The 26,297-nt window shown below is 37.0% G+C and overlaps 2 protein-coding genes across 4 annotated transcripts in view; one reads left to right on the forward strand and one right to left on the reverse strand.

Annotated features, from left to right (window-relative positions):
* Positions 1 to 8,906, reverse strand: part of LOC143372646 (aminopeptidase N) — a 28,438-nt gene extending 19,532 nt beyond the window's left edge. Inside the window, exons 1-2 of one of the 2 annotated variants that reach the window (XM_076819070.1) lie at positions 8,771 to 8,906; positions 7,020 to 7,616 (exon numbers count right to left, since the gene is read on the reverse strand). In XM_076819070.1, the coding sequence (XP_076675185.1) occupies positions 7,020 to 7,068 (49 nt within the window). In that variant the 5' untranslated portion in view covers positions 7,069 to 7,616; positions 8,771 to 8,906. Of the gene's footprint in view, positions 1 to 6,959; positions 7,617 to 8,770 lie in introns of those variants that run through there. The other variant, XM_076819080.1, reaches the window with a different exon arrangement.
* A 728-nt stretch (positions 8,907 to 9,634) lies between these two features.
* Positions 9,635 to 25,635, forward strand: LOC143372651 (aminopeptidase N). 2 transcript variants are annotated; one of them, XM_076819095.1, is made up of 15 exons: positions 9,635 to 9,852; positions 11,511 to 11,592; positions 11,734 to 11,996; positions 12,754 to 12,960; positions 13,050 to 13,205; positions 14,017 to 14,346; positions 15,062 to 15,212; positions 15,286 to 15,412; positions 16,985 to 17,075; positions 18,345 to 18,528; positions 21,145 to 21,352; positions 21,957 to 22,234; positions 23,117 to 23,316; positions 24,018 to 24,194; positions 24,653 to 25,635. In XM_076819095.1, exons 1-15 carry the CDS (start codon positions 9,818 to 9,820, stop codon positions 25,116 to 25,118), a joined length of 2,955 nt encoding a protein of 984 aa, XP_076675210.1. In that variant the 5' UTR covers positions 9,635 to 9,817; the 3' UTR covers positions 25,119 to 25,635. The 2 variants fall into 2 exon arrangements, with proteins under 2 accessions (XP_076675210.1, XP_076675220.1); XM_076819105.1 differs by having other exon boundaries at positions 9,835 to 9,965.
* The last annotated feature ends 662 nt before the right edge of the window (positions 25,636 to 26,297 follow it).

Here is a 26,297-nt window from a genome sequence, read left to right on the forward strand (position 1 = left end):
CTGTATACTTCTGTATGTACATACTGATATCTTTGGTTTTTTTTTTTCTTTCTATGTTTCCTCCCTTAAATACTGTGCATTTCCTGTAATACTGTTTTAATAAATCTCTTATGAGATTTAAAATAAAAAAAAAAAAAAAAAAAATCTTAGTAACAACATACCCCAATGCGATAACAACTTGCCCCATATAGGGGTAAGAAGTTCCGCCTCGATCAGCCACAAATAAATTACTTTCTATGGAAAACCTATTACAATATATTAAATACAAGCTTAAAAACAGAAAATATAATAAATTTAACAAGAAATTAGTCAATAGCGAAGAGAATAACTACATTATTTTCCTGTCATTCTTTATGTTTTATCGAAATCGGAACATTTAGCCCCGGTCTACCCCAGACAGCTTTACGTTGGAAAGGCGTCAAGTATTTGACGTTCCTTTACCGAATCGATGTCCAGAAGTGTCTGGAATAACTGAAGGCGCGACAAATTCGCCTTATCGCAACATTCGGCTCGAACGTGTCGCGATATCGCTGAAATTGATTTCCCGCGGTGCACACACGCTCCGCGTAGCCAGATGGTGTTACACGCTCGTAAATATGCCGAGGAATGGCTCGCCAAGGTCCTTTTTCTGCACATTGTTAACTTTAGCAGTCGTGTAATCATTCATAGACCCAGCAAACCTCGACTCGCCATAGTTCCCCAGACATGAACGATACCTGCTACAGGCTTCCTAGAATTCCGCACGGAGGCACGAATTCCATTTTCGAGACAAGTGCATTGTGGAAAATTCTGCGATCTTTCGTGGCACCGGTGTATTGATACTTCGAGAGAAAATATGGAGAAACCAAATATTTACATAACTGAACAGCCCTCGTAGAGAACACTGCAAGCGCCAAAATCGAATTCTATGGGGTAAACGCACCAATAAATGAACACTTAAGGCTAATGAATGAACACTTTTATAAAATTATATTTGCAGCGCGATTGATTCTACGTGCTGCAAAAATTGTTTGGATATGAAGCAGGAAAGTAAAAGGAGTCTCTAATTAATTAGCTGCATATTTTAATAACTTATTTTACTCGTTTTAATATAAAATGTCCATTCACTGGTGCGTGTTCATTTACTGCTACATCCACCCTACTGTAGTATTGCCATTGGCAAGTAGAACATTTTCCGATAAAATTTTTTTTCGTTTTAGCACTTACAGTATTTTCTACAAGGACTCTTCAATTATGTTTTGGGGGAAATCTGGGTTGCAAAATGAACTAGATAATTAGTATTATTACGTTATCGAGTGAAACACTGTAGAACATATATAGGTACAATAATGATTATTATTGTATCACCACATTCCATACCCACAATAAGTTACTTAGAAGTCATTAAAAAGGATCATTACTATTTATTACGTCAAGAACAACGTGTGAGTTTCTTTTACGTTCTAATATCGTAATTTCATTTATCAATGTTAATGGATACAAATTTCTGTTTTGGATAGAAACGATCGCTGTCTCCGTATTGTATAATGTAGGTAATTTTAATTTTTAATGAACTTCGTTCTACGTTCAATGTAATCCTCATCTCGCGAGTTTCATTATTAAAGTGTAACCTGTCAATATGAATTAATTAGTTACAATCTGAATATTTTAAAATGCCAAATTATTACTATAGCACTTGGCGTGCCTGATGCTCTCTACACCGTGTAACACGCAGCATTCATAAAGTGAATGTCCCAGTTTCTGCTCATTTCGTATTTTTCCTATTATTATAAGCGTTACGTTTGTACTATAGTTGCAACAAAATAGTTCTAAATTATTTGAACATTTACGCGAGTGTTGCACGAGCTTGTGGCTATACAAACGAATTTTTGACACCTTCTTTGTGACTAGTAACCTCTTAAATGAGCAGAAATTGGGACATTCACCTTTCATGCATTATTTTACTGCGGTCGTTGTGCAATGTATCGAATATCATTTCAGTATATAATGGCTGAACCATAAACCGTACCTATCGTAACTGAAACGCTATAAACGTACGCATAAATCAAACTTGAAATTATCCACGATGGAAAATTCCACGTGTACAGTGACTCGCATTAATAGTCGGACAGTTTTTAAAATCGCATAACTTTTCTAGAATTGGTCCAAACGACTTGAGTTTTTTTTTGAGAAGCTAGAAGGATTAGTTTGCTAAATGACGTACTTGGTCGTTTTGAAAAAAAATGTATTTGGTCGGAATAGCGAAAAGAATAGTAAAGGTCGATTTTTAAACTTTTTTTTGTGAGCTTGTAATAAAAATTAAAAAAAAAACCGTTTGTAGATTGCAATAAGTTGTATACGTGCCTAAAATTTCATCAAAATCGGTCAACGTTGCTCCGAGCTACAAACGTTTAAAGATCGCAGAATAAGGTCGAGAATCACGAAAATTCCCGAAATCAGCGATTTTTTTTACTTTTCTTTCTTTACTATTCTTTTCGCTATTCCAACCAAATACATTTCTTTTCAAAACGACGAAACGCGTCAGTTAGCAAACTAATCTTTCTAGCTTCTCAAAAAAACTCAAGTTGTTTGGACCAATTCTAAAAAAGTCATGCGATTTTAAAAAAATGTCCGAATATTAATGCGAGTCACTGTACGTAGGGGGATTTAAACCGGGCTCTGATTCTGCGGACCTCGGTTTATCGAGACTCCACCCTAGGATTAAATTTGCGTATACCCCGAAGTGGAATAATTCTCCCAAAAGTTGAAGTGACAGGAGAATAAAATTTGCAGGACATGCGAACGGATGTAACTTCCAATAAAGGATTCTTAAACAAACCCAAGATGGCTATGCAAGTGGTTTCCAGGGTTCACAAATCACAACGCATCGACCCTCCATTCAGAAGCCTCGTCAAGATCCTTCATTCTATATTTCACATCATCGAATAAAAAAATTTGAGAAAAGAATTTTAAATTCGACAATATGGAACAATTAAAAATAAATTCTTCTGAATTTCTCTATTCAGGGGGGTGGGAAAAAGATTTTTTCAAGCCTTTCTTTATTGTAATAAGAAAAATATGCAAAATTTACAAAAATTCCATTGTTGACGGATCCTGAGGCATAAGTGTCTTGAATTCGTCGAATTGTTCGTTGGTGACCATTCAATCGAATAAGTCGGGCGTCAAAGGAAGACGCGTGCCGAAAGGAAATTCGCGCTTCCGCGTGACACTGAATTGTTTCACCCGAAGGTGCATGTATCGCCGACGATAACGCACGCGACGTGGCCGAAGGTTACTACGGTGCCTCATGGGATTACGTATACGATTCGGACGTGTAGTTCTTCACGGTAAAATACTCAACGAGACTCTGTTGCATGTTATGTCACGTGGTGCATGATTAACGTACAAACAAACGTACCGCGAAATATCCCGCTTGCACGTTCCCCCGTCATTCATTGCCGTTAAGTAACTGTAAAAACGCAGCGCTATTAAGCGCGCAATTTCGATAAATACAGCGGTGAGCTTAATGCAGCAAAGCAGGCGTTCGAACGGATTAATAGATACAGGGTCGTGCAAGTTCTATCTGCAAATAACGCGTCGCGCAGGAGGAACACAGTTTTCTGTTTGCTGAATAATAATGTTTCGCTGGTAATTAAGAGTAATCGCATTCTTGCGCAATGAAACCATTGCCTCCAATTAGAATTGCAACGACGATAGGTATCCTACTGGACGGTAAAAAAGGGACGTGTGTCTGCGTACGGTTCGAAGTTATTTTTTAAATAAAATGTAACAAAGTAACGAACTAGAAGAGAAGGGAAATATTTATTTCACCGCTCGAATATTAAACAAGTTATCGCTTATACACCTCTCTCATTTTATTAGTGCTAGAAAAATATTATTTGCAAATTTATTTCTTGCAAAACTGTGTCAAATTGCCAAATTTATTTCTTGGTAAAAATAAGTCGGATGCGAATAATTTTATGCTATTAAATATTCCCGGTGCTGTAGGTAAGAAAGTGCAGTGCTGAAAGAAGAAATTAATTTCCTCGCCAAATCTCAGTATTGAAAAGAAAGAGCAAAGTTGAATTTTGTACATTTAAATTTCTTCGTTGTTATAATTTTAATCGTACTATAAGATTTATTGTCAGTACACTGATTCGTACCCATGGTGTCAAGATACTTGTATTTTGACGAACAAATTTTAGAGTGGAAGTCTGATGCTTCCTAGCGATTGATGCGCGCAGAACTACGCGCCGTATCATTCTGATACCCAATTACACGTGTAACGTTGATCATGAGATGTGTGTCATATAATCACTGCAATCGTACGTTTCCTTTCGAAGCCATGTGCCTCGGGGCTCCGCGTCCACCGCACGCCCGACTTCTCTTATCGATTTAGAGATTCCGAAAATGCAGACAGCCACTTCGAAGTATCCGACAAAGACGGATCGAAATCGTCATGGTAAATCATCGTTTCGCGGAGAAGGAAAATCTCGATGATAACTCTGGTGCGCTAGCATCCGTCACGCTTCAGAGACACGGGCGTCTCAAGCAATCAAGCAATTATAATCGTGAAAAATAGCAACTGGAGTGTTCGGGATTCCTACCGAAGCACACAACAACAGGAACACGTTGAAACGATCGTATCGCAGGATGTTGTACGGCTTTTAATGGAATATTCATGGCACGCGATCAAACTTTGTAAGATTAACAGGAGTGGCTGAAAAATTCGTTAAACGTATATACGTGGTTGGTTTTCTTCTCCTTTCGATTTTGTATTCGTATTGGCGTATAAAGTATTTATTAAGAAGAAAGGGGGTGAGGGTAAATGGCGATTGTGGAGGAAGAATAGAAAATGACGTTGACGTTTACATGCAACTGTATTTCTGGGAAGAAACGAATATTATCAATGGAATGGACTTGCTATTAAATGAATCATGACATTTGCTACTCTCATTGATAATTTCGTATTTTCTATTTTTCAAATTAGCTTAATTTGGATTAAAAATTTCCATTTTCAAACAGCATTTTAATAACAGTTAATATTGTAACCTCTGTTCTAATCGAGGCACTTTAAAATCTTTGGAGTAATAACAGTTGCCGCTTGGGCCCCAGCTCAGAAAAGCCGCCAGGGCACCATCTTCAAAAATAAATTATGATTTTATCCAAACACTGTATTTTTCTCCTGCACTCTTCCTTGGGTACCTCCTCATTTCCCCGAAAAATGGGCCCCGCAGAACGTTTGCCACCTGGGTCTTTTTCCTTAAATCCGCCACTGATTAATGACCTATGGATCATTTCTTAATTAATAATGTGTCGAGGAATTAGTGCATCTTTTTGTGTGATGTACAGTTGTACTGGTAAAACGAAACTGTATAAATGATAGAATGCCTCGTTTCTATTGAATACCGGCTTAAGATGATCTAATCGTTCAAAACTCTCGATAATTCTGTCCATAATTTTAATGCAATATTGGAATTTCACTATAAGCATGCCATTGCATATTTCTTACGCTGAATATTATCATATCAACTCGTATTTTCATTCCCTGAGACAATTCGGTAAAAGAATGCCTCATTTTTCAGCCCCAAAATACAAATAAGCCACACGGTTATAGTTTATTTGTAATTAACTGTTGAGAATTCACATGGTGTCCATTAAGTCTTGCAACTTTTTTTCTAGAAATTTTTAAACGACGATGAATCAGAATAGGTTGAATGTAATTCCTGTGCCAATTTTTCCACGATTGCAATTCAATTTCGCTGAATAGTATCTTCCGAAATGCTTCACAGATCATCTAGCTTCACAGATCTGCTGGTACAAGGCTCATCTTCAAGGCTGCACTTCCCAGATCAACTTCTTTTGAACCAGATTTTATACTGACTTCGATAAGGTTCTCCTGATATACTTAACATATGTTATATCCATTACTTCTTTTTTTCTGAACTCTTATAGCGTAACATGTCGAATATTTCCGTAAGTTCCGTTTCAAATTCTTGAAATAAGTAATATTGAAGTCACACCGGTTACTTTCTTACGCAGTATTGTAAGAAAGTTGCTAAACACTAATATTTGCACTGTGTATATTGTATTCACTTTTATCACTTTACTGCACTGCCCTCGGAAGGATCACATTCTTATAAAAGCACCTATACAGTAATAACGATCTTGCAAGGGGTAGTCGCGGCTAGGACGATTGCTTTGTAGAAGAAATCCGGCGTAAAATGTAGAGGCTGGTGAATACAAATCAATCTTAGAATATTGTAGAATTCTAATACTGAAATGTAAACTCTATTCTCTGGTTAAATTATTTGCCCCGAATTAATACTGTGCAACATTTATTTACGCCATCGAGATCTATAAAAGAAATAATATCGATTCGACGATTTCGAAATTTTAATGTTCACAGTCGTCTTTCAATATTAAATATAAACTAACGCGATCAATGTTTGTTATATTTAAAAGCACTGATTACTTTCTGCATACCACATTGTGTTATTTCAGTAGAAAATATACGATTCTGAAAATTGAGTAAACTCGTAGAAAATACTACGTCATTCCTCCGCGAAACTAATATTCCGAACAAAGCTTCTAATCGATCATGCATATTCACGTAGAAGTTAGTCCGGCCATGTCTCCGCGCTTAAATTTACAACGTGTCGAAGCCTTCCCGTTTTATCTTTGCATTAACATACGTTTCCATCTTGTTGTTTTCGTGTGTCTTAAATATCGCAAAAATTATTAGTCACCTAATAAATCACTCTACGTAATCGAATAAAATGATATCGTTATTGCACGCTCCTGAATCTTCAACAAACGACAAGTGCGAGTTAGCCGCTTGTCAAAAAAATTAACAAAGAAACTTAGGTTCCGCCATAAATGAAACAGTAACCAAAAATCAGATAACCAACACCTACGTACAAGAACAAGCAGAGAGAGTAGCAGCTTGAAAAAATGTTACTTGCTAGATTAAAATTCACCTTAAGACGAAATCCGTCGACAGCGATAAAAGAAACAGGTAGAATGGTATCGTTACTCACAAGTTCTGCGCCCATAATCCTGCCAGCTGGAAATGGATCCTCGGCTCATGTGATCAGCTTCCGGTCTCTTCGATGTAAGGAACAATGATATCGCGTGCAACCGCGTGATATGTACGTAAAAATAGATCGGTCACGGGAAGTAGGAAAACCAAACAGATGATGAACGGTGAGACGATATGTATTCCTTTAAATGCCAATTTAAATTTCCAGCCACGATGGCGCGACTCGTTCATGCAGGTGCAACGCAATTAGTCGTTCTACCTGCGATGCGAGACGTGAACTCCGCCCGGCAGTCCGAATGCGGTTTGTTCCTCCCCACTTTTTTCAATCGTTTGCCACGACGTTGCACCGCTCTTTGTGCACCTCTGTAATTCTGTGTGTCGCACATAATCGTTCAAACCTGCAGTTCCTCATTACCACCTATCCGTGAGGATTCCATGGTGGAAATGTTAAGTCATCCTTTAGGTAAGGGGGGTCCGAGACGAATTTGTGTATAGGCTAAGTAGACTGCAGCCTAGGGTGAGAAAGGGTCTAGCATGGGCAAACGGCCCTCATGACGAATTTTGGAGTTGTTATTTTTTAAACAATGCTCCTTGCCTGAAACACCATTATGTGAAGTTTTAGATCGCTACCCCCCTGTTTAAGGATAATACGGGGTAAACGCCCTTAACGTTATTATTTTTTTTCTCGGTTACTACTTAAGATATTTAAATGAAACAAAAAAGGAAAATAGTTACATACTAACTGCACTTCATATATTTTTCTATAAATTATAAATCAATTATTAAAGGTAGAAAAAATAATTAATTTTTTGGGGGTGGTTTATGGAAACAAAACTTTGAGTGACTACCTAAAAAAAAATTAAGAATAATGCTCTATTATCGAGTTATTATATATAAAAACCTGAAGATAGTCGAGATGGTGGAACATAGTTAAATAATTTAATAAAGATCAATATGTTGTAAATAGGTGGGGTTTGGTGACGAGAAAGAGTATTTGTCGCGAGCCTGACTGGCAGAGTAAAATGGACTCTAAGGGATTCGGCCGTGGGTAGCCAGATCAAGTATTTTTCAAGCGCAGACTTTTCCTTTCTTACAATGTTTATACTATCACGTAGAGTAAAAAAATATTTTTTTTATTCATATTTATTTTATAAATGGCGCCACACGAGGTTGATTATAGAGTGATTTAGAAAAAGTGTCTGGGTCTTTGGTTTTTCTCTAATATTCAACTTAAAAATAAAGATACATCGGTTTCCTTGGAATATGTTTCTCGTAGAACCTGTAATTTCGACCTGAACGTCGGAAAAAAATGAACCAAAATTATTAAAATAGCAACTAGCAGGAGGCGATTTTTACGATGAATGTCGATTTTCGGGGTGCACAGAAAAAAATGCCCACACATCAGACGACTGTAGCGCCATCATGTATATGTAGGTATATATTATAAAAAAAATTATAATTTACTGTACTAATAAACATTATCCGAAAGTACTGACCATAATTTGTATTCATGTCCTTGTAATTAATTCCCCCAAAAAGTTAAATTTTTACCAAATCTGAATGCTGACCTGGCTTCCATTACACAAACGTGTCTAACTTCAAATCACAAAACTTTTACACCGACCTCTTCTAATAATTAACTTTCTCTAACAATTCCCATCCCTAATAAACTCCCAAAGTAAACTCCCACATTTCCAAGTAAATTTAATAAAAAAAAAAATCCAAAAACCTCAAGCATTAAATCATTACCGTAGACAGTAGCTACCCTCAAAAGGATTCGGCCAATTCGGAGCAAAACCACCCCCTCTCGAAAACAATCGAAATCATTCCCAAAAGTACAACAATACGAATTACACTGAAACACTTTTTCCTATCCGTCACAGTGCAAGTGCGCCAGCTGACGATGAACATTTCGAAGCGAAAACACCACTATGCAGTCGGGGCCTACGCAACGCGACGTAAATTAGAACGATCATGCGACGTGATCCAATAAGAAGTGGGCCGCGCGCGTGGTCCGCGCGCGGTAGTTGCACGGGGCCCACCCTGAGAATCGGAAGCAAGATGTCGTCGGATGGCACGAGTTGCCCAGTTGCCCCCTGTTCCAGGGAACACCGCCTGGCCGCGTACGCGTACCTAAACAACCCTATCAGGCCTAATTGGTGGCGAATCGGAAACAGACGTTCCGCCTGTACGTGGAACGATGGCTGGCCAAGTGTTAAACGAACGTACAATGGCGCCAGGGAACGGTACCAGACGCGGAGGGGTTCGCCGCGCTGTCGGCAACTCAATTTTCCATTGATGCTTTCGGGATTGGCCATTGACGCTGCGCTTCACGCCCGTCACCGACGGATACCGTCGCCATTAGACCCTTTTGTGACGTCTGCCCGACGGAATTGGATAATGGGCGATCCACCGATTACACCGCTTAACGGGATCTAAACGGCTCGAATGCGTGCCTCGGGCCACCGATACTGCGCGAGGAGGCCCTTCCCTCCCCCTCCCCCGTCACGTGGTCGTTCACGTTTTCTCTGCACGCCGTTACACTTTTCCGCGTCTTTTTTTCTGTCCCTTTCTGCCATCGGCGGCTTGGTCCACTGAGAGACGAGGAGGCAGCCGGAGGACAGTTCGCAACCGGCTGCGTTCCTACGCGGTCCTTTCGCTTCCCAAGTGGACAACCCTTTGATAACGGTGCACGGTATCAAGGTCAAATCGGCGCTGATCACGCGGGCCCGAGTAGACTAAGGCGACGATAATTCGGGATAGCTGGAGCGCTTCGGTCAGATCGTTCTCCAGCGCATGCAAGTACGGACGCATTGGATTACGATCGCGAAGTAAGTCGCCTGTGGGGTTACCGTTTATTCGCGAGTCTTAGGACGGGGTGGCATCTTGTTCTTCGGCTGCTGATAGACGAATAGTATAAGAGTAAACTGTGCAAATCTCGGGGGTATGTCGAAGCTGTTAATTTTGAGAGACGAGTCAACTTGGAAGTACTTTTGCGTTGGAGGATACGAGTTACCTTTTTCGCGAAAATTTAATAATCGTGCTCCTACGGAGGGGGATATGTATTGTTAACAAGGGAAGTTGGGCGACCCGGAAATTTAGAAAATTATGCAACTTTGTGTGCAAGTAGAGAAGTTGATGCGTAAGGCAAATCTATTTTTGGTGGTAGCGTAGTGCGGTTTTGGGGGTGGAGCCACCCCTTGAAAATAATGCAAAATTTTATTTTTCGTGGAATATCGCGAAAGAAGTTTAAACAAAAGTTGCATCCTTCTTTTAAGTATATGTACAAAACTATGTAAAGTAATTATCGAATTAAGAATTGGCGGAGGGGGTAACTTGAAATGTATGGATTTATTTATAATTATATTTACGCAGTTTTGTAGATGTAAAGATAAGATGCAACTTTTGTTTATACTTGTTTTTTATATCTCTCATCGTTCTCGAGATATTCCACGAAAAAGAAAATTCTGCATTTTTTCGAGGGGTAATTTCACCCTCCAAAACCGCACTAGGTCACCAACAAACAATAGGTATGTCTTATGCATCAACTACTCTACATGCACACCAAATAGCATAATTTTCTAAATTTTCGGGTTGTTTAACTTCCCTTGTAATCCTTATGTACCATTTGCTAGCGCCGAAACGAGCTAATTCGGCTTTAATCGTTTTAAAATACGGATTTCGGTTGCACGTTATTACTGTCGAGTAAATGGAGGATGAGTTTTGCCACATTTTGTAACCAACAGGGCTGGTTATATCGATTTTTGAAATTTGCAATAAATTTCTAATAACAAAGGTGTTTTAATTCTTTAAATGGAAAACTATATTTCTTTTTATGTCGTATAAAGGCGACTATCAGGACGAATTCAACGAAGTAAGGTACAGGAACGTTTAAATTCAATTCACATGGTGTTGGGAATCGAAGAAATAATTTAAACATTTCACAGTTGCATACGCTATGTAGCCTTATCAATAAAAAATATTATTTAAAACAGTGCTATAAAATGTTGAAATTATTTATTTCATTCCTGACTTTACGTAACTTTGAGCGTTACCTTATATTTTCAAATTTTGCATTTAAAAAATTAAAGGTCCCCTCGATGTTCCAAACTTATTGCAAATTTAAAGACCGATATAATTAATGTAACTTATACAAAGCAGTAAAACTTTTTCCTTTCCCATTTTGTTCATATACCCACCATTTACGAGAAAAACGCTGCGTGGTAATAAAGTGAACATCCTCTGTATAAGTAATGTCCCTTGTCGAGAAGTGGTTAATAGATTAATGGGGATGAAATACTTTGAGAGGCTCAGATATTCGATCGTTCAAGTTCTTATTACAGCACCTACTCTAGCGACAAATCATAATGGAGTTCGTTATCATTTCATTGAATAGTTTCTGAATTAAGATACGCAGGAACAAGGTGCAAGTTTCGTTTCACCAAACCCTTTATTGCATTGTTAATAATCACTTCAACTTGCTCCGCAGGAGAACTATGAGGTGGGCGGCAGTAATTGCTGGACTAGTGCTCGTTCTAGCCCTACCGCAGGACACCAAAGCTTTCGCTAGTGTAAGTTATTGCCTATGACGTCCATGTCAATGTAGTTTAATATTAGCAGAAATTTTATCGAAATTTTTTGTCGAAATTTAAATTGGTGCCTATGAAGCTTGCTTTCTTCGGGGAAATTTTTTTAAATGCTTTGTTTTATAGACACAATGGAGATTGAAACGGAGTATAGACCTAAACGACGTATACCACATCAAGTTGGGCCAGCAGAGATTGCCAAAGGAGGTGGTACCGACTAGCTATCACCTGGAACTTCAGCCCTTTATCGGGGATGACAAGTTCAAAGGTCGAGTGAAGATCAATGTCACTTGGGCGGACACCAGCGACAAAATAACGCTGAACGCTCACCCTGATCTTCACATATCGCAGTACAGCGTTAGAACTCTAGAGCCGTCTCTAGAGCAAAGGTGAGTTGCGTGTTATGCAATTAGTAACAGGGGTGATTGAAATGTAAAAGTGACTCTGAAACTAATTTAAATAGGACAAATGTTTATGAGAACTTTATTATTATTTTTGGGTATCGAATTCACCCATCAAGTTGTGCCTATGTCTTTTCATACACCCCGCAGATAAAATAGATGTTTCAAAATACTAATCAAAGGATTGTTAGAGCTGACGCTTGGCAATTTGATTAGGATATTTAACGGGTTGTAAATTCACTTGGTGAAAGAAAGTTTAAACTGTGAACGGTAAGAAAAATAAAATAGTTCCATTAAAAGGAATTATATCTTAAAATTGATATACCATGGATTGGAGAGTTGCCAGAATAGAAGTAGTGATAGCAAAATAACACTTCACACCTTGTATTAAATTAGTTATGCGGACGTGTGAGAAATATGAGTTTTAAGCTTTCTTGTGACTAGCCTGTAGGGCGCGCCATTGAAAATTTCGCGGGAGTATCTAATTCAACCGGGGAAGAAAATATGAAGTGGAAGAAAATTACAATGTAATACAAACTTGTATATACATTCCTCACTGTTTTGACTTTTAACATCGATTTCAAAATACTACCATTGACATGGCTTCGCTACACACTAGCACCGCCAAAACAGAAATACGAAGGGGTTTATGCACAAATATACAGAATTTACTGGTATTTAACCCTGCAGTTTTCCAAAATCTTTCTTAAAATCATTGAATCGGTGCCTTATTCTTGGGGAAAAGGGAGAAGGGTTTGCCTCTGATGGGCGTAAACGTCGCGAACGTCGAGCTTCCAAATTCCAAGAAACAATTCTACACCATCCACCTTGAGCAGATGCTGAAGAAAGGTAGCAGCTGCGAAGTGGACATTAGCTTCGTCGGCAACCTCACCACCAACGAGACCAGCGGTTTCTTCAAAACCGAATACATGGACGCAAGAGGGAATAAACAGTAATTATAATTATAACGTTCTGTTTGCGCGTGAAGTAAGAAGATTAGAAAATAATAATGACTCCGTTAACTGCTGCTTCTTTTCCCAGCCCTATCATTGGAACCTATCTGAGAGTAAATCACGCGCAAAGAATGTTCCCGTGCATGGACGAACCGTTTTACAAAGCGACCTTCAATCTAAGCGTCTTGCATCCGAAGAATATGACGGCTCGTTCGAACATGCCGATCGAAAACAGTGTCGATGTGTAAGTAATGCCTTTTTACAAGCTTTTTTAATTTAGCCTTACTTGCGAGTTCGTTAGTTATTTTGTTAGGGGTGAAGTCTTGTAAGCTAATGTTGACCCACTTCCACACATCCGATCGACTTGAAACTTTGCACACAAACGTAGTTCCGATGACAATACAACATTTTCACTAAAAAGCATAAAATAATTTATACCTAGTAGAAGTTTTCTTTAAACACAAGCTTTTATTAAAATGTACTAAAAGCGAAAGAAAAATATTTTTATACCGGCCTAAATGACCGCCTCATATGTCTAAAAATGAAATGATTCTATTCTCAGGATTTAATCTTGGGCGGAGCAGAGTTGAAGGGATAAAAATATTTTTAATGCAAATTCAATAAAATTCACTAGGTGATTATAAAAATTTAATTAAAGAATAAAATTCAGTTTTCTTTCCTTTTTACAAAGCTCTTGAATTACTTCAGTCGTGGTTACATTAATCTTCTTTTTCCTTTTCCTTTGGGGGTGCTAGAGCCCCTTGGCCCCCTTCTGGGTGCGCCACTGTCTGTCATTACTTGTATTTTAATCTTATTTTAACCACTCCTGTATTATACAACGGAACGAAACGTTTTTGTGCGTTTCACATCCAGTATAATGATTTCTTAAATTATTTTACTTCGATGAAACGTAAATTGAAGCGAACTATAATTAAGTAAAGTAGTAAAATAATTAGTAATAATAAGGGATATTAAGGTGCTAATATACTTTCAGAATTTCAACTCGTTTGTCAGTTTTTGTTTAACGTAAGATTCTTTTGTTATCTCTTATATAGACCTGACCAACCAGATTTCATCTGGGATCATTTCGAGCAGACACCACAAATATCCACCTACCAATTGGCTTTAGTCGTGTCGGATTTGGAGAGTATCCCGCCTGCAAGGAAAGTAAATGAAATTGATGGAAAGCAGCTCGAGATTTGGGTGTGGGGTCGGAAAGATTACATGGACTCCTTGAAGGACGTACCTGACAAGGTTGCCAAGATCATAAACTACTTGCAAGAATACTTCAACAGCTCGATTGTCTTGCCGAAACTCGATTTAATGGCGATTCCCTCGTTCAACGCTGTTAAACCATCTGATAGCTGGGGTCTGATGCTCTTCAAGTATGTATTCTCCAGCTAGAGTTTTATTTAAAAATATGTATTGCAATTATCTGCCCCAGTACTTATACAATATCACCGATTTCAAAAGACAAGCTTCCCTTTGTATTTAAACTTTGATTTGTAAAATTGCATAATTTATTCAGTATTGCCAGAAGAAAACAGAGTAACTTGTGGTGCAAAGTAGCTGCAGCTAAATAGTTAGTGGTATGCAGAGATGAGCGAAATTTTTATTTAAATACAATTTCGAATAACGAATAAAAGTTACAAAAATTTAAAAACTTTATTCGCCGATGAATCTAAAGTTAGTAACGTTTATTTGATGCGTTATTTAAATAATTTTTTGTTTAGTTAATGCTCAACTCTGGTGATATGTATATTATCAAATAGGTACTGATATTTCAGCGCTACGTAATAAAAACATACTTTCAGGTTTTTTTTAACTATTCAAAAATTCAAGTTGATAGTTCCTTTTTCTTTGAAAATTCCATTTTAATTAATTCTTCGTTCACCAACCAACAATGATTCAGTATTCCTCAGACATTGAATTTCTTTGAGAAAAATATACACGTTCAGACATCGAAAAATTTAACATATATCAGTTTATACGTTAATTCGTTAAACTTACTTAAAACAAATACAGCAAACAAGATTACGGCACGTTTCAATGTAGCCGTAGAAGTTATAATAAATTGCTAAAAATCAAGTTTAATTGCAGGGAAAGTGATCTGCTCACTGCTTCTGTTTGGAACACAGCCTACGAGCTGATTTATCAGTGGATTGGACAATATATCACGCCATTCCGCTGGACCGATGCTCCCGTCAATAAAGCGCTCAACTCGTTTTTGGCTTCAATGACAACAGTGGATGTACGTGTCATAACTCGTGCACGCGATATAATTGCTTTTCAAAATTGACGGAGAACTGACGGTTCCATTGCAGATCAACCCAGACGAAATGGAAGGAAAGTGGCCAATGACGATGTTGTATTCCCTCTACTACGAATTTGGAAAAACTATACCCTTCTCCAGAGTAGCGGGTATCAGGAACGAAGCCACGTCAGCGAAAAGTACGCACCGATTCCATTGTCCAAATATAGTTTTATTAATTCAGATCATTTCTCTAAGACACGTTCCCGTTGAAAGAAAGGGGGGAAATTTGATTTTGGGTCTCTCTCTGGAAATTTAGGGTATCAGCTTTTTTAGGACATTAAACTAAAACGTGTAAATTGAGAACAGCCGCGGGTATTATTACGGAATCATTAGTACCTACTTAATAATTTAGCAACACTAAACGCTCAGAGCAGATTTGTTCATAATAGTTTAGCAGGTAATAGTTTCATTCACTACGAAAAGAACTTCATAGAACACAACAGAAGTTCCTTTTATCGTCGCTATCTATTAACGCTCCGAGCGCGCGTTCCAGCTAAGCCCGAAGGTTTGGAGCGGCCGTGTAAAGCCGGCTATTCTCTAATCTCTCATTCTCTAATCTCATTAATTACATGCTACTTGCTACTGTTAATTGCTATTAACGCTTCACAGAATTGGGACATTCCATGGGAACTCGGACAGATTTCGGAGTAAGTTTTCGTAGATTGCTGAAATTTGAATATGTTGTAGTCTTTAGTGATATTTAAACGTACCTCGAAGGATTTTTCAAAATTTTGAAAAGTGACGATTTTACAGCTGTTTGAAGTTAAGTGCTAACTTTTTTTCAATACATTATAGCTATGGAAGTGGTGAACGGATGGAGATGAGCTTTGCGGTGCTTATAGAGAAGACATTGAAGTTTTAAGAAAAAATTATTTCAGTTTAAAAAAAAAAAATTGAACCATTTTTGTGCAATTATTTTAAAGAAATGCCGGTTTTTAACATCGGGCGCGATTTTAAAAATCTAAAAGAAAAGGAGAATATAGTTCTATCCTTTCCCTTGATGGAAAAATTTTCAAAAATATGGACTTTTTAAAATTGGCCCTGTAAAAATTGTCGAGAGCTGACGCTGCGTCGCCCAGCACCGTGGTACTCGCAGCGGCCAAGCGGCTATACCTGATATTCTTATACAGGATTCTCGAAAATGGTAAGTATTTGAAAAAAAAAACTAAAAGGGAAACTCTTACTGTTTTTTTATATCCAACATAATACGGTACCTCAATTTTTGATGTTCGCAATATTTTCCTTGAAACGAGGGTGACTTTTAGTTTTTTAAATGGAATGCTATATATTTGATTACCAAATATGAAAGCCACTGTCAAGACAAATTCAACCATATGGTATACTGTGACCTTCAAGGCCACACAAGGTTAGGAATGAAATAAAGAAACTCAATCTACTAGATAGATAGTTCAATATATTTACTTCCTTCCAAAAAAAATTTAGCACTTAACTACAAACAGCTGTAAAATCGTAATTTTTCAAAATCTTGAAAAATCCTTTGAGGTACGTTTAAATATCACTAAAGACTACAACATATTCAAATTTCAGCAATCCACGAAAACTTACTCCGAAATCTGTCCCAGTTCGCATGGGATGTCCCAATTCTGTGAAGCGTTAGTAGCAATTAACAGTAGCAACTAGCATGTAATTAATGCTAACAATTATGTTTACTTATATAAACCTAATCATGCCATTTTTCCTCCTCGCAGCGGAACTGATATTCCGGATGTTCAATTACACTCTCGGCAAGGAGCTGTTCCAGAAGGGCGTCAGGAATTTCGTTCAACAGGAATCAGAAGAGTTAGTAATTGCTTTCGTCCACTAACCGGGAAGCAAGTGTAAAATGAAAATAGAATCGCTAAATTTCTATAGGTTAAAGTGCCATCTCGAATTAATGGCTGTCGGGGAAAGGTCGAATTCTTGTATCCTCGCAAACAGAATGCAGATAATATCTCTTGCATCATAGGTTCTCCACTTTTGCAATCTTCTTCGTGATGGATAATTTCCAAAGCAGATATTATCGAATTGCATTATTCTTTTCACTATGTCACGCAATTTTGCTAGGATTTGTGAGGATTCACGATACCACCAGCTAAATAGTCTAGTGTTTAGATATCTCTGATTAGCCTTTGAATTAAAACCGTGTCCTCGCTCGCTTAACTAAGGTCGACTTAACTCGACATTCAAAAATATCTCTGCGTTAGGAAAGACGGTTGAAATCGTCAGAAAATTCGATAATTACACTCGTTCAAAAAGGGTGAAAGTGATATATTAAGGGGTTGTACATAGTCAGGCGGCCGAAAAGAGGCGAATGTTTGTGAATTTTTTTTTAAAAAGCGGAAGCATATATTCGTACAGAACATTTTGCACTTAAAAGGGCAACATTTAAAGAACATTTGGTAATTTTTTCGTAGAAAAATATTGACGTTTATAATAAAGTAACAAGCGACATCCAAGAAGCATTTGTAAAATTTTGATTTTGCGGTGAGCACTGGCATTTGGAACCAGATTATCTAATATCAAAAAACAAAAAAGATTTCGTTCGTATATTAATGTATCTTCCGCTTGACGGAGAGAATTTTCCGAAAAATTAATTTTGAACAAAATGGTGACTATTTAAAGTTGAAATCCTGATTTTTTTCGCGTGATTTTTGCACATAATTACGCGATTCTTTTACTACTACCACTATAACTTTGACCAAAATTATTATTACTGTCGAAAAAAAATTGAGCGCTTTCCTCGAATGTTAATTAATAGACGTGCAACGTTTGGAATTATAATACTTAATACTTTTCTGTTAAAAAATTACCCAAAATGTGACCTCGCCAATGCAAAATTCTCTTAATCTTACATACATTGGAAACGTTTTTGTTCGATAGACGACCCGGTTAGCAGATAATCATTATTGGATATAAATCTTTAATTGCACTGACAGCGTTTTTAGCCGCGGGCTGACCCAATCAAGCGAAACTGCCGATCACTGCTTGAAGTCGTTGCTTCCCGGCTGTTTTTTCTCCACAATTAATCTCGATTCGATCTTGCGCAACCGTTCGATACGATTTTTTCAGAAATCAGCGAACCTTCTACGCTGAGGACATTTACAGCCGGTTAAATGACGTTGCGAACGAAACGGATATTCTACCAGATGGCCTGACGATCAACAGCATCGCGGCACCATGGATCATTCGAGATAGGGTGCCATTGGTCACGGTCATTCGAGATTATGAAACTAAACAAATTACGCTTAGCCAGGTACGTGCGCATACGTTCCTCATCTTATCAAACAAAAGCGGCGTTTCCCTCAAGGACGCCAGAAACCAGAACAATAATGCGATTTTCGCACAGATAATATGGCGACGCTGAGAAACGGCGGTGTTAAATTTATTTGCGAGTGCAGTTGGAATGAAATTGTTTCTCTGCTCTTTGTGGCTCGTGGCAGGGATTTCGGGCACATTCACTTGGCAGGGGTGGCACTAGTTCGAAGAATATAGAAATTGGTCGAATAAGCGCGAAATATCAGTCGCGAACCACCAAAGAGTTTTGTTGGAAAAATCCATAAGGTAATCGAGGAATTTAAGGGGTACTTATGGGTTTGACGCCTAAAAATCATACAATTTTTAGGATTTTTTTTCCGAATAACTACACAAGATATCTTAATGAAACTTTTTACATTTTATTAATCTATGTTTATACTATAATTTCACATTTTTATATTGTCATAAAAAGAAATTATGGCGGTGCTATGGAGGGCGGAAGTGTGGGCTCCTTAAAAGATAGGTGTTTGCGGCGTGCAATGTGTCACCTCGTTCAATCATTGGAAATCGAAAAATCAAATGGTATTTTAAAGTGCGGGCGTAAAAATAGTGGATCCACTAAGAATATTGAAAAAAAAATGAAGAATACCAACCTGACGCGTGTTTAAGTAAAAAGTTACGATTTTCGCATATTTTTAACACCTTTTTTCTTTAATTAAAAATAAAAAAAAACGATAAGTATTAAGTATTTATAGGGGCTCCACTAGATTGAAGTTATACAAAGATAATGCGAAAAAAAATTAGACAAAATGACGTTTAGTTTTCTTCCAATCGTGCACGCCAGTTTGAGAAATGTATTTCCCTTCAATTTCGATCGCAGATCGCGTTACTTGCTTTGCTTCTAAATTATATAACTTCGAAAATATTTCGAATTTCTTTATGAAATTTTAACTGAGCATTCTTACGATGTTACACGGTCGATGTATATATATAAAGGAAAAGATTTTTTTAAACTTCAAACCCGCAAATAACCCTTAACAGGTTTAATAAAATAATCATTTTGCAGTTGTTTCACAATGAACTTTATTAAAATGCAATTTTTAAATAGTTTTACTTGAAAGAATCTTCCCGGTTGTAATATACATTTCCAAAGAAGGAACGATTTTCCGAGTGGAGATCCTTCTTCGTGAGTGCGATTGAAACCAGACGGATGTGCAAATTGCGCGGCGGGAATAGTAATACAATGAAAAGGTGTCCACCCTTGAAAACGGAAAAAATACTGAGCCGTCTTTAGAAAAGCAATTACAGCCATTTTAAAGGACTCTACTGTAATCGAAATGAAAACCCCACACTGATAACCTCGATTGTGAATGGAATTTGCATACTGCCGTACGTCTTTCATGATTACTTTAACGAGCACCTTAGTCCCTGAGGCTGCGTTATTCGATTATTACCAAAGGAATAGCGAAACGAGTAATTACAGCCGCATGTGTAACAATGTACTGAAGATTCTCTGCGAACCTCTGTTTGCAATTTGCGTATCTTTCACTAGCGTGATAATTAATTGTAAAATATACATTTTGTTGGTGGAATAACTCGAATGCAAATAGCTCGAGCATTTATGGATAATCCTTTAGCTTTCATAGGCTAATATTTGCCACAATACTCTATATTAAATTACAGGATATATTTAAAATTACAAAACCTTGAGTACACAAAACTTACACTGATATTAAAAATAGTGCTTTCTATTTAGAAGTTTATTTATTTCCATAATATTCCCAACAGTGCTATACCGTTAAGAGATTTTAGCACAGCTCATATTGGCCCTCCTTTTTTAAACTCTACTTAATAGATTTTGAAAGTAAATAACGTACAGTATAGTATTGCATAATTTCTAACTTCTCATGCATCGATTTCTCTATAACAAATAATTTTGTTCTATCAAAGTTTAATCTCGTTAATATGCAAATACGAAATCTATATATAAAAGAAGAAGTCCTGACTGACTCATCAACCTCAAGTTCAAACCGTTTAACCTAGGAACGTGAAATTTGGAAGGTACATTGTTTTCATGACGTAGGCGCCCACTATGGAAGGATTTTCGAGAATTCCATCCCCAAAGGGGTGAAAAGGGGTAAAATGTATTTTCTCAGATTCCTTAATATTTCTTAGGCCCGATTAGATATCAACTTGGTTCTTACTCACAAAGATTGCCCACAGAAATGCCTAAAAACCAATTTCAGGATTTTGCCCTAATCAACCCGTAAGGGGATGAAAAGGGGAGGGGGGTAAACTGTGTTTTCATGGAGTCCTTAAAATCTCTTAGGCCCGAAGCGAAGCGCGGGGTATTTTGCTAGTCTAAATATATAAAAGAAGAAGTCCTGACTGACTGACTCATCACGATTTCTCTGGAACCACCAAACCTATGACCATGAAATTTGGTAGGTAGGTTCCTCTTAGCCCCTAGATGCTCGCGAAGAAACGTTTTTAAAAAGCTCACGCCCCTTCACCGAAAAAAGATATACATATAATCCGGGCAACGCCGGGAACTTTAAGCTAGCAATTGATGTAATCTGAATTAATATGATCTATTAAATGGATATGTTTGCAGAAAGTGTACCTTAGAAAAGCTCCACCGGCCTCCACGTCGAAAGTCTCCTACCAGTGGGACATACCGATAGTAATGATGTCTCAAGACAAATTGGACTTCCACAAACCGTGTCCTCTATGGCTGACCAAAGGACACGAACCAAAGAATCTCACTATCCCGGATATCACTGACGAAAACAATTTTATTATCGTTAATCCTGAGGAAATAGGTACGAGAATCGATGGAAATATCGATTATTAGATTATTATTTTCAGATGAAATTATTTTTAAATTAAATGATCGGAATGTACAAGAATGATGATCGGTACATTATTGAAGTCCTTGAATTTACTTTTTTATCCCCCACAAGGATATAGAAAAAAATACAGGATTCCATTTATAATAATTGAACATCAATCTCCCTAAGATATCGAATAAGAAAAGTTGACCTTAAGGGTAACTTTCTTCCCATCACTTTGTTTACCCCACCGAATAGATTAACTTGCAGTAAGCACGTTTCTCTTATATCCATAAGCAGCAGAGATATTTAGACTTTAGGTGTGTGCATTTAAACGATCCGCCCTGTAGAACAGTATAAATTAAATGACGTTTTAATCAAAAGCGTTCGAATAATTTTATAATTAATTGTAACACGAGCACGCGCGCATAGTTCTTCAGAATTTTCTTAATTTAGTTATTGATTCGTAAAAAAAAGAGGAATCTACAAGCGAAATAAAAGTACTGCGCCAATAAAATTTGATTAGCTTCATTTTGCGCTCGATCATTTCAGACCATTGAAATCGTATAAATCAAGCGCGATGACTTGTTCGCAGGTATGTTCCCCGTAAATTATGACACCTGCAACTGGAAAATGCTGTCGCAATTTTTGCGATGCCCGAACCGTGAGAAGATTCCTGTTCTAACCAGAGCAAAGCTTCTACATGATTCGTGGAATTTGGCGTACGCTGGAGAGCTCTCCTTTGGAATCGCACTGAATATGATTCTCTTCTTGAAGGACGAGAGGAGCCATGTGGTCTGGGAACCTGTCTTCATGATGATCGATCATATTGGAAGACGCATCGAAGGATCTAAAGTGTACCCGAAATTTGAGGTAAACTTGTCTGCTCCATTTTTCAGGCAAACTGTTCTGCTTCCTTTCGCAGGTACACTTGTCTCCATCACTTTCTTTTCACGCACAATCGAACGTAAGATTGCAGATAAAATAGGCGGATGAAACGTCGCATGCAACTTAGTTTTGACCTGCCACTTTTCTTGCTGTCTTTGATAATTTCTTTGAAATATTTCGTATGTGCAAATTCTCAATTATTCGATGCAGTTTGTAAACCTGAAACGCATCTATCAATCGCATTTTGCTTGGGTAAAGTTGTATGCAGGCGTGTCTTTGTACATTCGAGGATCTTTCCTCTCAACTTCTCTTTTTTTATCGGACCCCTATATTATTATTATCCCGTGTATAACACCTAAGCCGCGAAACCTAGTGGCGGCCGCAGGCCGTTTATTATATGTGCAATTTTGACTAATAAGAATAATAATCAAAATTTTTATGATGATTTTTAATGATATCATTCCTTTTCTCATCTAGAATTTTTTTAAATTATCCAACGCTGGTGTTCGAGATAAAAATTCATAAGTACAACCCATTTTCACGAAAATAAGCGAAAATCGAAAAATTCAAGGCTCTGTACTTTGTAAACAAATTCGAAATCGGCAAAATGATGACTTAAACCCCGCCTAATTTCACGAGGATTACAACATGTTCCACTTTTAACAAAATCTGTTTCTTCAATCTGTTTCGTTTGCATGATAATTTTTTAAAACTATGTATATATAGATATAAACGTAAACATTGCATATTAAATTCTTAATTAAAGAATATTAAATTAATAAGGGCGGCAATATTGTTTTTGCACCTGAGCGGCCAAACCCTAGGAACAGCCCTGTACAAATGATTTTTAAATTATTGTTGCTTCAGGTTTATGTACAGACATTATTGAAACCGTTATACGAAGAACTCAATGAAACCGCGCAACCCGACGAACCATCGTGGAAAACTCATATGCGAGGGATGGCGAAGAATTTTCTCTGTCGTGCTGGTTACGAACCATGCGTTGATGAAGCGAGACTTCAGTACAAGAAGTGGCTGACTGACGAGGATCCCGATAAAGGAAATCCGTTCGTATTTCACATATACAATATGTATACAATTTCTGTGTCTACATTGGTGGATCTTGCAAACAGGATAAATAAGAAATTCATTTAAATTTCAATGCACTTTTCGGTATTGTAATCGCCAGTGGCGGATTTAACGGGCGGTCAATCAGCAGTTGCCAGCTGTGTCCCTATCCAGAAGGCCCCCGAGGGGCCCATTTTCCCCAAAAATTATAATTTTATCCAAACCCTATATTTTTTTTATTCCCATAATTTTCATACCACACGCGCGTAAATTGATTTATAATTTTGTTGTGTATACAGGGTGCCCCAAAATGTTTGCCACCTAAGACTTTTTCTATAAATCCGCCACTGATAATTATTGCATTAACATTTATTTTAATCTGCATCTCTTATCTTCCGCAAGTCATGTATGCCTTTACAAATTTGACGAAAATTAAAGATTTCAGATATGAAACTGTGTAATATAGGTATTTGGCATCGTGTTAATATTATTCACAAGAAACAAGTTGTGACTTGTTTTGAGAAAAAAGTTCCTCAAAAAATATTTTGAATATTAGATTCTACTTAGTTTGCGCAATTTACATGGTACCGAGGTAGTATTTCGTTCGGAAGCGAGAATCCCTGTCCTAAATACATAAGTTGCTTTATGAGATGTTTTGCAAAATTTATCGGTTAATTTAAGATATTTCATAACTTTGCAGAGTTGCCAATGAATTTATATGCCCTGTATTCAAGTGGGGCACCGAAGAAGAATGGGAATTCGGTCTTCAGCGTGTTATAAATTTCCCTCAAAACAGCCCAGAGAGGAAAGAAAATGAACGCACGTATCTCTTGAAATCTTTAGCCGGTTGTCCAAAAGACACATATAAAATTGAAAGGTATTGTATTTTTATATTGTATATCAGTTTTTTCGCTATACAGCACAGTTTATGAAATTTGAAAAAATATGGAGCAAAGTAATGATGCAATTTTGAAAAATAAGTAACGAAGGAATCCGTAAGCCATAATAAAATTAATTATCACTTATCATGTTAAGGGATGTACATTTTTAGATAATTGTTTTGTCAAGAAATCGATTTTTAAAGAAAAATAAAACTGTTCATAATAATTATTTTAGACAGTACGAAACAATGTTGGTTCATGTTACTCATTTTTTAATTCATTTGTTCGGAACTCTAGTTTGCCACCAGTAAACGAGACTACTAAATTTTTCAAAATTCTAAACGTTCAAAATTTGTAATACATTGAAGAAAATCTGAAAACTGATATTTTGATTTATATTTCGGTACGAAAGAGCCGGAAATTATTAATCTCAAATAATATTATAATATTGTAGATTGTTAAATGTAACAATCCTGGACCAAAATGGAAACTTCACGGACTCGAACATCCACTTGATCTTCAGTATGTTAACTGGCGGGGCGGCTGGTTACACAACGCTGTTCAAATTCTTGAACACTCACTGGTACACTGTGAAACAGAGATTTGAAAACAAGAGGCACCTCTGGGACGGTATAATAAATTCAGCAACATCCCCGTTCAATACACCAGAAGGTTTAGACATGGTTTCCGAATTGTATTCGAGTCGCCAAGGTGAATTTGACACAGCTGAGCACATCATCAAAGAGGCTCTTACAATTATTAAACAAGAGACGGAATGGAGCAAACAGAATCTTCCAGCAATCGACGCTTGGCTCACTGAGAACTTACCAAAAGAGGAGCTAGAAGCCGCTGAAGCTCGTACACGTACCACCACAATGGCCTCTACTATGGCATTCAAAGGTCTTCTAGCTACCGGTTAAGAAAAAGGTTCAATGGGGTCGAATAAAAATGTAAACAATTTAAAACCGTAAATATGGTTAAATTAAATTCCACACAAATTATTTAGAATCGCTTGGATTTTAGATATATGAAAAAAGTTCAGGATATGATCAGGGTAATTATTACAAGTCGTGTATAATGATAGTATAACTTAAGCATATAAATAGAGCTATCGTGTAAAAATATCAGCTTGATTAAAATTCTAAAGGAATGTAGGAATATTTAGATACAATTGGGCTTTTGTAATATTATGGACTTACAGCTCATATTTTATTTATCTATCATTGCACAGATATATAATTGCTATGGAAATTATATATAATTTGTATATGTGCAAAAAAAGCTAGTTATATGAATTATGAACGATAAAAGTCTGATGAATTTTTGTAAATTTACAGGTTTATTGTTATTGGAAATGATAGGATTGTTAATATTAGATTAATTACCATTTAACTGACTAGAATGTTGATAATAATGTAATAAATGTAATATTATAAATGGTTCAGTGAATTTAATCTCCATTCTAATGAAACATAGGAATAAATTAAAAAACATTTGTAAATTATCCGTTTCTACTGTGTGATAGTCCATCTATTTATTAAAAATTTTGAATCTTTTACATAAATATACACAGTGGTTCGTGTATCGGTTACCGTGATATTTAAGTTGCTTCTGATAATTTGACGATAAAATGTTTCAAACCAAGATTGCTTTTAAATGGAGGAGATATGTATGTTGTATACCTATATTAACCATCTTTGTTCTTAATCAGGATTTTCAAACTGCACCCATTCATATGCCCAGATGTTGCTTGGGTTAGTGAAATGAAGATAATGGGATATGTTAACCCAGCTTGTAAGATTTTCCTCGATGCCATTCATAGTTCCTGTTTCAGCGAAAACAAACTTCACCAGAGCTAGCGTAGGGGTAGGGTACATACGTGTCCCAATTATGATTCCCTGGCCCCATTACGGTGCCTTTATACTTAAAGAACCCATACAAAAAATTCGCATAAATAAATAGAGAAAGAATTTTTCTTAAGTTAAACTATTAATGTGTGTGTAACAAATGAGGTTTCATTTAAACAATTAAAGCATAGTAAAAAAATATTAAAAATGAATATGAAGATTTCGATGGATTTACCCAAATCCTTACCGGAA

The sequence above is a fragment of the Andrena cerasifolii genome, chromosome 1 (assembly GCF_050908995.1).
Source record: "Andrena cerasifolii isolate SP2316 chromosome 1, iyAndCera1_principal, whole genome shotgun sequence".
Taxonomy (NCBI): Eukaryota; Metazoa; Arthropoda; class Insecta; order Hymenoptera; family Andrenidae; genus Andrena; species Andrena cerasifolii.

Bases quoted from the DNA above. Each gene is read 5' to 3' on its own strand.
- LOC143372651 (XM_076819095.1), top strand. From the start codon at position 9,818: ATGCAAGTACGGACGCATTGGATTACGATCGCGAA. The intron at 17,076-18,344 runs GTTAGTAATTGC...CGATTTTTTCAG, and splicing joins GTTCAACAGGAATCAGAAGA to AAATCAGCGAACCTTCTACG. The intron at 24,195-24,652 runs GTATTGTATTTT...ATAATATTGTAG, and splicing joins GACACATATAAAATTGAAAG to ATTGTTAAATGTAACAATCC.